Raw genomic sequence first — 12,690 nt, forward strand, 5'->3', positions numbered from 1 at the left:
TATATACCAACTTCGAGTTTTCATTTTTTTTACATTTTTTAATTGTCATTTTTATGGTACTACTAAGATAGGTCCCCAAGTTACCAGCATAAGGACTGTCCCTAGCCAAGATTTATATATATAAAATGTGGTGCGTTGATGACTTATAATGAAGCTTGGATCTAAAAATCTTCAAGAGAGCTTTATATAATATTATATATGGCTGCCTTGAAGATTTTTAGGTCCAAGCTTCATTATTTTACATTATTTTCCGTGTTTGCATGGAAAGTAAGATATGTAAATCTCTCCCTGAGGGCTATCTATGTCACTTAGAGCAATAATTGTATATGTCTGATGCTGACGTTATGTCAGCAGCAAAGTATGCTACTCCCCGGTACTCATATGCTCTAGGACACTGACACACAAACTAAAAAGCCACATTGCCTCCAGGGAACATCTATTACAGCAGTGTAATTATTTTGTAAACAGGAGTTGCCCAGTCTATTGAATAATTACCTCTGTCTCTAGCTTTTAAATGATTTTTCCTAATGCCTCCCTTCCCCCCTGCCCCAATGATGTCCATGTATGTGATAGGGATAAGCAGTAATGTTAAATTAAGATCCAATTTGTAACTGGTCATTAAAAATGTGATCACTAGGTACAACTAGAACAGTAAAGGAGGCAGTGAACTTGTCCTTGACATTCAAAGCTGCTCCAGCACATTTTTCAGCAAGTTTGAATAATTTCACTACCAAAGAAGCCTTCTTTGATAACCTCTCCAATTTTCATCCAGCTTCTAAGTCACAAGGACGATCAAAGATTCTTTTGTACTTGTTTGTAATCAAGTGCAAATTGTTTGGCTCCATTTGATTTATCTGAAAATTTTCAATCAGGTTTTTGGGACACACCACAGTGCACAGGCTGTGCTGGTGGAAGTAGATAGAGGATGACTTATTGATTGTGATGACTCTCCATCCTTCCGACATCTTTTGAGCATCACCGGACTTCCCATCAGCATTCTGCACCTTGTTCTTTTAAAGCACTTAGACTTCAGTATTGGGTGGAGGAGTTCAATGTTACACAGTTCGAAACCCACTTAGCACATCTGACAGTGTGGTTCAGCTTCTATTTCTTTCCGCTGTGATGGTCCGCAGGGATCCATTTCAAAACTTCTCCTGTTTTTTGCTCTTGTGCTGCTGTTTGGTACCAGTTCAAGGATGTAGAGAATAATCTGCCTCGTTTATATGCAGATGATAACAAATATATCTAACCTTTCCATCTAATTAAAATGCTGCAGATTCAACTCTGACCAACTGTTTACAAGGCATCGCTGTATGGGTGTCATATAAATTTACTAGGATGAATCCTAATAAAATGTGAATGTTTTTAATTATTTGCTGTGAGCGCCATCTGAAAAATGTACCTACTTTGGCATTTTCATCTGATCACGTGCTACTGATTCTTGTCTTCAAGCATGCGAAACGGGGGTCTGTTACACTATCACCCTATCTATCGATGGGCAAGTAGCTTTAAACTACAGCTAGAAGGATGTATTTTAATATTTATGAAATACTGTCAGGCTAAGAATATTGCTCAGCAAGAAGGATTTACATGACTTTGTTACCTAATGTGTTTGTTTTGCCCATGGACCGATTATTGTAATTCTTTTATTTTCTTGAGTTCGTGACAGAATTACTGATAACATAGCACCATGTATCTTTAGAGGCAAGAAATACTATTACATGCCCTTGCCATAAACCAGGGGTTACACTGCATTGGGCACTGTTATAGATACAGAAGAAAACAAAAACAAAAAAAGCAAGCCCAGCCCCAGAAAGCTTACTATATCCCTATATGACAAGAGATAGTTATAGACAGATGGAAACACACTATGCAACAATAAGACAGCACTGCACACCATGATGGGCATGGTTTTAGGCAACTCCCATATTAAAATCCTGAAACTGGCTTCCTGAGTAATTTCACATTGGCCTTTTAAAAAAATCCATCCCAGGACTTGAGAGGCTATGGTTCACCACACTTGACTCAACTTTCATTATACTTTATAAGCCACTCATTAAGGTCTGAATTAATTATCATTAAGGTCTGATTACATTGTCCTAGCTATATGTACCTACTGCTTTGAGGAGGTGTCACTTTTAGTAATTATTTCTCTTAATTATAGACCTGTGGGCCAAGCAACCACTTTCAGCATGTGCTTCTGTTAAGTATACTTGATTAACACAACAAATGACATCCAAAGACTACTGAACATTGATTTGTCAGTCTCCCAGTATTATTCTCAAAAAAGCAATACAAAGAGAAATTATGGATCTTACTTCGTAGCATTGTTCAGACTATCCAAACTGTAATTGCATTTAAATATATGTTTAAATCCTACTTCTTGGCATTCTTAGCAACTTGGAAGTGTATAATATTTAAAAGGGTAGGGTCCTGCTTCTCTCTCTCTCATTTAAATGGATTTAATTTATTGTTATGTATTTTGGCATCTGGCCATGAGACATACATTGAAACTAAAACAAAATGACATAAATTAAAACTAAGCAACACATGAAATTATCCAAAGCAGACAGTGCAAACATCTCCCTCCCTATGCAACTGCAGCTCACGCATGAAAACTCAATCATTACCTACCTACAAAGTCTTGCCCAAACTATTGCTTTTTGTTCAATGGTGTAAATGTTAGTAAATACTGGTTCTAGCAGGCAAAGGAAGTTTGAAAGACAATGGCTAGCCTCAGAAAATGCCTTGCCTCTGGTCTTCTGGGGAGCTTGGACTACAAGCAAAGAAACTGTAGCCAACTGCAGGTGGTACCCAGGGATCAACTGTCCTCTAAGGTGACCAGGTCCTCAGGTAAAGAAGAGCTTTGACGATTAAAGTCAACTCCTGAATTATACCCAAAAGGCAGCTGAAGAGTCAGTGCAGGCTACAGATGGAGGTGTAAAGGTAACTGTGCTAACTGAAGGTCACGCTGCTTTCAAGATGACAACCTGTGACAAAATACTGACTAGATGGCTAGCCTGCCTGTAGCTGAGTGTACTTGTGCAGCAAGCTATGCTTTGCTTCCACTGTAGCATCCATAAGGTTCAGTACAGTGGGATTTTGCTTTGCAGTTGAGTGACACCTTGCCCTGTACACTAGGTAGCAGAATTGATCTGTTCCCTGAGAAAGCTTTTATTTTACTTTCTGGAAAAAGTCTTTTCGAAAAAGCTGCCAACTTACAAAGGCAGATAACATGAAAAAACTCCCTAGCAGAGCAGGTGTTTTGTTCTCTAAATAAATGACAGCACTTCAACAAGAGGCAGGTTCCACAGGGAGGGACATCCTGCAGGAATTGTACTTTGAGGAGAGACCTGAAAGAGGGAAGGGTAGCTGTTTGAGCAAACATCTCATGACAACAGTCACATAGGAAGTGGAAAGTCCCAAGTGTGAGGGATGATAGGTTACATAAACAGGCACATGAGAAGGATAAAAAACCACTAGCAAAAGAATCAGCCACAAGATGGTGACTCCAGCTGGTCTTACATATTGAATGGCTAGGAAATGATCCACAAGAGAAAAAGCTCAAGCAAGCCTGGACTCAATCTGAATTCATCACTTTGTGTCACTGTGGAAACTCTCTGAGAAGAGACATTTACAAGTCTCAAAGAGCAGCAGGAGCACAAATCCTACTGAAGATCAAAGGGCCTCTAGCCCAGTATATGTAAGATCAGCTTCCCAATACATGGACTCCTTCCTGGGCAAATTAAACCTAGCCTTTCCTTTTTTGGGACCTTATTTAGGAAGTTACCAGCTGTCTTCAAATTCACACACTACCTCAGAGTGACTAGAAAACAATTTGCCTCAAATAATTAACAGGTACAGGGCGTTTTTATGTCATCTTCTCCCAAGGAAAGCTCCCTCTAGGCAAACTTCTTTTAATCACTCACCCATTGTCCACCCAGCTCAGCTAGCAGTTGTTGCACTCCAGTTATTTCACCACCCCGCTTCTGTGACTGTGACTTTCCCAGGTGACTTGCAGGTGCTACACAACTATCTTAGTAGATGACCCCAGCTCACAGCAAAGTCTTCACTAAATCTGCCTTGCTTGTGTTTAAAAATCAATGTCTCAGATAAATATACCCAGCACTATGCATATCAGACTTACTGCAGCGGGGAGGAGGGGAAGTCCTTGACATCTTTATTTTGCTTTTGGGTTTTTGGTTTGTTGTTGGGTTTTGGGGTTGTTGTTTTTGTTTTGTTTTTTAAAGATGGCTCATCTTATGTTCTAAAAAACAAACAAACAAACAAAAAGCAGAAAAGCCTATAGCTTTCATTATTGTTAATGTGAAACCAAACTGCTATGCAGAAAAAGAACAAACAGTTCTTTGAATAGATGCCACCGTTGTATTTAAAGAGTGGGAATTCAAATGAGCCTCGGTGAAAAGAAGGTGAGCAGTATGCACATTCTGTTTTTATTTATTGTTGGCAGAAATAGAGCATTACTTAGGTGTAATTTACATAAGAGTTCCTAATTTAACGCCAAGGTTGTTGAAGGGAAAAATGACATGCATTTATCCAGGGATAAAAATAGCAGCTACGCCAACATTTGAAACAGGCAGAGCCACAGAAACCTCACTGTGCTGCAAAGCAAAGGACTGATCCACTCTCCAGTGAAAGCAGAGTAGGTGGCTAACTTTTCTAGGGGGTTTATAGAGTGGAAGAAAAAAAAAGTCTATGCACCATTTCCCACATGCCGCTTTATCAGGAAGGCTATTAAGCACGGTATAATTGCCCTGGTTCAGGCTTGATCATAAAGAAATGAACAACCACTCAGCTTTCAAATGTGATAAAAACAACAAAAGCCTTTTTTGTTCTACTGATAACAATATAACTTGACCATGGAATAATCCATAAATACAAGGTTCATATGGAAGCCAAATGACCCAGTTATATTTACTATTGAAATGGGTTCTTGTAATTCCCTTTGAGTCATGTATATCAGAAGTTAGGGCTTTATCCAAAAGTTAAATTAACCATGTGTTAACTGTTATTTACTTATTTATGCTTGTTCTGAATGGATTTGAGGGAGATCTTCAATATCCTAACTTCATATTCAGAAAAGGTTAAAAAAAACAAAGGGAGATTGAAAGAAAATCTTAGTATCTAATAGGCCTGATACCTTTTCATTTTTAAGTTTTATACAAGTGACAAAGCAATTTCACTGGCCCCAAAACAAACCACAGTAGAGAATTTGAGGCAGTAGAACTGGGATCTTGTTAACCCCAAGCATTCAAAAAGCATTAGCCAGAACCCTGAAAAAAAATCACAAGATATGTAAATTAATTAAATTTAAAGTGTTCCTTTATTCATCTTCTGGATTTTGAGCCTTTTGGGTTCATCTGTTCAGACCCTTCTACAAAGACCCTACAGCTAGAAAAGTCCTTTAAGAAATCCTGAAACCAAGTATTCTCTCCAAAAATCACCTGATTCCAGGAGCTATAGGTTTTAGGGGAAAAGATATCTAATACAGCAAGACTCAGAATAAAATTGAGAGAGCTGAAAACTGTCAGAAATTTAGAAAGGTAGAATTGTTGTTTCTAGTAGAACAATACCACATTACATCTGAAAATGTGTTTGTGTTGCTGAAGATGTTTTTAAACACTAAGAACTGTACTCTCTCTATGTATTTTAGTTTTCAGAACAGATATCTTTATTTATTATTTAATATTTGAAATTTCTCCACCATGTATCACTTAAAAGTACTGTATTTTCTCAATTACAACATGAACATTTTTGTCCAAAAAGCAGCACACAAGGAACAGAACAACGAGCAGGCTCAGCTCCCTAGTTGCTGCTATTCAATTACTTACTACAAGGAAAGATCTTTTTTCTTCATTCTTCTTTCAAAAACAAGGTACATATTTTATTCTGCAGTGTGTTGTGTACAAGAAAATATGGTAATTAACTCCCTGTTCAAGGATTTATAGGTGGTATCCATGGGGGGAAAATCATCAAATGCATCAAAAGTTGTAAATGTGAATATTTGGCATGGGGGTTCTTCCTTATCCCTACCAATTCATCCTGATATTTCAGCTTGAAACTGAAAGTGTTATACAGTTATATAAAGAGTTTAGTTTCCATAGAAACTGTTGTTATTGTCTAAAGAATTTAAAAATGGTTTTAAAAAGTGTGCATTTTACAGTCCCATTTGCATACTGCAGATGAAAAATCTTTAAAGGTTTATCATTTTACCAGTATTTATACCTTAGACCATTTTAAATGACATTCCTAGATTTAAGAACTTCTATATTATTGGCATAACTATATGTCACATGGAAACATTAAAACGTTTAGAGCCTTTGTTGTGTTTTACTACACTAATGTTCACGGCACGTGTACAGATCTAGATATAGACAGACACAGATCTCTATCTGGAGATACCATCTCTAGATAGCGGTAATATAATTAATTATATTTTATTCTCATGCACACTGAGCATTCCAAGGTAAAGAAACAAAAGCAGCCTGGACCAGTTTGCACAACAAAATAGGAGTGGAGGGAGTAGTGCCTGGTAAAGGAAAGGCTAAGAGGATATTACAAAAGAAGTTCCTTCATTGCAAGTATCAATTTACAAATTTGATTCAGCATTTTTAAACCAAACAGTTTAGGGCCCCAAAGGTCCTGAAGTCCTAATCTATTTGACGTCAGGGGGAGTTCTGATTTAGGGAGGACTATGGAATAAGGCTCTGAGGACTACATGTTTCAAAACTGCTCAAATGAATCTGTACATAAACAGTTTTTTCCTTCTGATTTAAAGATGAATTGCTTATTAATCTCCTGCTCTCAAAATTACTTCTTCTTCTTTCTTAAATGATTCTAATAACTTATTAAAAAGCAGAGGTTATGATAATTATCTTATAATTCCCTCAGCCCTGTATAGCTCTCATTATATTTGGAATGAAGACACTTCTCTTGATACACAATTATAAAGGTCTCTCTTCGTTTTCTCCAGAACATTAGCTCCATTTCTCTTCTCATTTGCATATTCACCTCAATGCTCCTGCCGCTTGATATTTGCCCTCTTTTACAATTACCCTTCTCCCCCATTTGCAAGATTTAGCACAAACATCAGATTTTGGATGGAAAATGCTCCTGCAACTTCTGAGTAAGGAAACTGAACAAATCCTTGAACAAGTTGGGAGGACAGGAAAGATGATTTTGTATTTAAAGCTCTTAGCTAGAACAGAGGAAGTTTGGGATGCATTCCCAGGGACTTCCAACGTATCACTGTGGGGGTTGACATTTTAAAGTTATGTAGGTGCCTTGAGATGCAAAAGAGCCTAGGGATTTTCAAAAGCACCTCACTCCCACTGAAAGATTCTCTGCCTCATATATGCTGTCTTTATACCATTACAATTCTAGCGTTTGATCTATCTGTGCCTCAGTTCCCCCATCTGTAAGATGGTTCTGATTCTTTGTTTTCTCTGCCTACAAGGTAATATCTCTGGGGCAGGGATTTATTATTGAATTGCCATGATCTATGGGGCCAAAATATAATGATATCTCAGTGGGTCAGTGTGGTTCTCATTTCCATATTAGCAGACCCTTGAGTTTCATTTATTAGGGATATTCAGTGTGCATTAGTATAAATCTACTGACCCATTCTAAACAGATGAACAAAGACGACTTTGACCAGTCCTCCCATGTAAACAAATTTAACAGCAATTTAACCCCACTGATTACAGGAGATACCAGCAGAGGGGAGCCAGAAATAGGATGCAGTGGATGGGAGTGCAAGTAAGTATGGGGTCAGTTATTACTACCAGTAGTTTTCATGACCCTAGCTATAAGAAGGATGTGGTGGTGGGCAGGATACCACATTAGCATGCAAGAAACCAAGTTTCAATTCCTAGTTCTGAAGAAGACTTCATGTGAAATGTGCATCAAGTCATTTAAGCTACCCTGTGCCTCAGTTTACCACCCGTAAAATGGAAGAGTACTTCTATGCCTCACAGGAGTGCTGTGAGGACAAAAAATATGAAGGACTGTGAAGCAACACCGATCCTACACTGAGGCAGCCCTTGTAGGTACAGAGAGGTAGAATGTCATTCTTATAGCATTGACAAGGGAGTATACAGGGGAGTGTTTGGGTATTGCTACACCTTACCAAGGGTTGTGTCAACAGACACCACGCACTGTGGTCCTGTTTAAGCTTCCACATTCATAATACTTCCTCTCTCTTCCTTGCATTCTGGCAGCGTTTCACAGCACGTAAATGTTTAGCTTAGTTTAAATGCTTGCCCCACAAGATAAAACATGATGTCTGTTTATGTCTAACAATGTGTCCAAGTGGGATAGATCAGCAAAAAGACTAAGAGTAAAGGAATTCAATATTTTTCCCTATGGCTAAAAGTGACCTAAACTGCCTCCTAGAGTGATGAAGGGACTTTGTCATAGTGCTAATAATGTGTTAGAACACCTTCCATCTTGTTTGTTACTATTTCAATCAAAATAATCAAATGAAAATGAACATTAGAAAAGCATGTCTTGATCCAAAGCCCACTAGATACTGTGGAAAGACACCCATTAATTTATATGGGTTTTGGACCAGACCCTGAAAACACAGGCCTGTTCATCAGATCTTTATAATTTTTAATGCACTTAGAAACAAAATGGCTTCCTCAAACTGGCAGAAAGCAAAGAGTTACCAAATTCAATACCAAATGTTGTCATAAACTAGAGGAATGCAAGGACAACATGATCACTTCTAGTCATGCGATAGACTACCCAGCCAATTCCTCTCATCTACAAAAGATGGATCTTGTGCTATGATCTAAAGAACACCAGGGTGTAGCGAGACTAATGAAGCAGATGAGTTTCATCATGAATTACCTTCCTACAAGCCTATGAAATATTACACTTGGGGACTTATTAATCCCTGTTAACTGGCATCAAGGAAGTAGAAAGCACATGAGGAAACCAGGGGTTTCAAACTAACCACCTGTCCACAGTCCATAGATTGTTTAACATTTCTTGAAGTCCAGATCCTCAAATGTTGTGAAGCAGCAGTAATGAAGCTTTGACAGTTTATGCAAGGTGAGTCTCTGGATCATACTTTATACCAGAATACTTTAGGATGAACAGATTGTGAACAGCCTACATGTGGGTTTCAAGGGGCAAGAGATTTTCCACCCCATATAAACTCCTTTCAGGAGTCACAGTCCTTGTCCTCACTATGACTGGTGCCACTAGTGACTAGAGAGGAAGTGAAAGCATGGGTAAGATATTCTACACCCTATTCACAAGTGTAGCAGCTGAGACATGCCTCTGCATTTGGTAGCTCCAGGGGCATGTCTACACGAGATGTTTACTGCAAGTTGACTAATTAGCTGCGCATTAAACAACTCAGCTTCTACACATGTGCCTTTACTAGGCTGGAGTAAACTAATTTACTCCCCAGCAGGAAAGTACCTGTATTTACTCTGCAGCAGCACACATGTAGACACTGCCCGGCTGGCTGGGGCACAAGGGTGATTCAGTTCGGGGCCTTCCTGCTGGCTAGCCCTACGCTGAAGCTTCCTCATGCTCCAGACAGCTCCTCCACAACACACTGAGCCAAAGGGAACAGCCCTGGGCTGGGAGGCTGACTGCTGGGGCCCCCTGCCAGCCAGGGCTGCTCCACCCAGCTGGATGTGCTATGCCTGAATAAATTGTGGAGCTCATTGCACCAGAGTTAATTGCTCCTGAGCACACATGCAAATGGCATGCGCAGGAGCAATTAACTCTGGAACGATAAGCTCTTTAGTTTATTCAAGTGCTGTAACTGCTTGTGTAGATACACCCCAGCAGCCATAATCTCTCTATGATAGCTATCATCTTGCCTGACACATCAGGGTGACTACCAGTGACCAAACCAGGAGCTGTTGCAGTTTGAGCTGAAGAGCCAACCCTTCCTTCAGCTGCAAAAGACTCACACTATCCTGTGGGGCTCGGGCAGAGGAATCCCTATAAGCAAAGCATATGCTCACATGAGGGCTGTATCTACTTGCCCAAAATGCCCCTAATATGTGCCTGTGTATAAATATAGATATGGTTGACCCCCAGCAAGCATTTTGCTTCGTGTGTTAAATAGCATTCCATCCAGTCAACCCAGGTGCCATTTTTGTTCTGTTCCCATGCATTCGTTGACAAAAAGGCAACCTGATTCACTCAGGTGGTGCATTACACCACCCTGGAAGCCAGGGTTTTCTCATACCCTTCAATTAATGCCACTGCAGTCATGTTGCACGATAACAAAAACAGCCTTTATGTAACCTAATAAATAAAAGTCACCAAGGTAATAGCTGTGGATAAATCTTAGCTAAAAATGTTTTGGTAGAAGAACATGAATGTCTTCTGTAAAGCGGGTGGCACTTTAAAATAATGTTCTAGCCATTGTTAATGTTTTATTGCTATTCATCGTAAAGCCATTAATCATAGAGAACTAATTTGATATTAATGTGGATGTCATAAAGCAATTCAGTAGCATTCCACTTGTAATTCAGCATTTCAAATGCTGCCAGCACTCCACAGAAAGCTTTGAAAACCAAATGTAAATGGAGTATTTTTGAGATATACCTCAGATAGCTCCAGGTCTATGGAACCTGCTAACATGTATTGCCAGAAAGCCCAATCATGGGATAGTGTCCTGCAACACAGCAGGTTGGAGGTAAGAAGGAAGGGAAGGGAGTGTAGGAGGAAAGACGGCAAACAAATGGAGACGATATCAATCCACCATCCATTTCCTCCCCTGAGGTTACGGTATGAATGGCATCTCAAGAGGCCACTTCAGCCTCGAAGCTTCAGCCGCAGCTGTGAAACTGTGCAGCTGTACTTTCAGAACCCTGGAGAGATTTCCTTCCCTCCTTTAACCTCTGGATTTCCCCAAGGCACAGCCCAGTTACCAGAGCTGTGCGCTAGAGATTTTCTTTTCATATTAAATTCTCTGTCCAAAAATAACAATACAGGCGCACACAAAAAATGTATTTCTATTACTGACTTTCTCAGACGACAATAAAAGGGAATTCCAAACATAACTGGGTCTCCTGGGACTAATACAAATGTGAACTGAAATCAGTTCAAAAAAGACTCTTACTGGCCTCAACAGGCATCAAATCAGGATAACTGAAGCAGGAGACCATCCTGTACAAAATGCAACAAAGAAATAAATGCTGAACCTAAGGGGAAGGAAAATCTTTAATTCTTTTGTTTGCATCTTTGGAAATAACTCTCAGGTTTCAAGTTTTTTATTCTTTATCCACCATAAATACAACTCTCACCAGAACAGGACCAAATGCCACAGGTCTACATAGACTTGGTAAAGTGAAAATCCAAATATTTTTCTTTGTCTTGGATAAATTGTCTCATGCCTGCCTATCATTTCCATGAGGCCATATCAAAATTATCAATGTGACATCTGGTAGGTGTACAGCAAAACAGCCTACCTTGGGAGCTCTGGCATGTTTTCCACATCTGGCATCTTTGACGAGGCTGGTATCAAGCAGCTCTGTCTCCTATGTGGAAAAGTGGAAAATATATTGTCATTACACATGTCACAGATATACTTAAATGTGCAAGTTACAAAATATTGCTACCACAGAGAGACAGTCTTGCAGTGAACATGGTGCAGGATGCAGAGTTTATAAAAAACCCTACTTTTTAATGTGCTTTATTACAATTTTGGAGCCTTAGTCAAATAGCCTGATTGCTTCCTCATGAGTCTGCTCTGATGTGTGTTATTTCTCTAACTCTTTGATCTTTGGATTGCTAACCATGATGATCCAAAACTATTTAGCCTGTTTTTTAGATTGCCAAGTACCCCTACTGAACCGCATGATTTTTTTTTTTAGGCAGAACATCCATTTGCTGGTATTTATGTATAGCTTCCCCCTCAATAATTAGTTCCTCACTCCAGTATGAAAAAGAGAACTCTGCCTCACACAAAATCTGCCCTCTGCAATACTTGATCACAGACAGAATGCTTTGAAAAGCATGCATGAAAAAGAGGGATGTTATACATTTGGTGATAACATGCTCCATCAATTTTATGGAGACTTATTTTCCTTACTGCTCATGTACTTTTGACAAGCCTTTCATAGTTCATGACACTTCCCAGCCCCCAAGAACACGCTGTATTTTGTAACCACGAGAACAAAACCAACATACAATAGACTATCCTCTATAGAGGGAAATAGCTTAAAGGAAAATGTTGCATTGGATTTTCTCTGGTTTTTAGTTTTTAATATCAACTCAGCTTTCAAAAATATATGTTTGCATATTTAGGACCAGATTGTCCTGTCTGGTGCCCCCTTTCAGAAGAACAAGGCATGGCAGATGCCTCCCCACTCCCTTCCATTCCATGTTCAGCAGAGAAGAATGAGAACTGCTCTCCAAGGGGCTGCTACTAATCTGTACTGTGAATGCGAGTAGAAGGAGTGGGCACACACAGTACAAATGGCTCGAGTCTCAGTACTTCTCCTCACATCTAGCATGGCAGCCCAGCAGCACTGGTGTCTAGAGGGGTACTCTTGCACCAGCTTCAGGTATTCTACTCTCTCTGGAGTCGGGGGGTAACCAGGAAACAAATCTGTAACTTTGAGTCAACATCTTTCCCTTAGATGTTCCTTAGATAGCAACATATTCCTTAGATAGCACAAGTTTTTTGGAAGA

General features: G+C 39.4%; 1 protein-coding gene across 7 annotated transcripts in view; it reads right to left on the minus strand.

Annotated features, from left to right (window-relative positions):
* The window catches only part of PLCB1 (phospholipase C beta 1), a 777,970-nt gene that overhangs the window by 545,507 nt on the left and 219,773 nt on the right, over nt 1-12,690 (minus strand). For all 7 annotated transcript variants that reach the window (XM_014595092.3, XM_059720212.1, XM_059720209.1 and 4 more), the window contains one exon: nt 11,466-11,534. In XM_014595092.3, the coding sequence (XP_014450578.3) occupies nt 11,466-11,534 (69 nt within the window). The remainder of the gene's footprint in view (nt 1-11,465; nt 11,535-12,690) is intronic.

This window comes from Alligator mississippiensis, chromosome 1 (genome assembly GCF_030867095.1).
Source record: "Alligator mississippiensis isolate rAllMis1 chromosome 1, rAllMis1, whole genome shotgun sequence".
NCBI classification, from domain to species: Eukaryota; Metazoa; Chordata; order Crocodylia; family Alligatoridae; genus Alligator; species Alligator mississippiensis.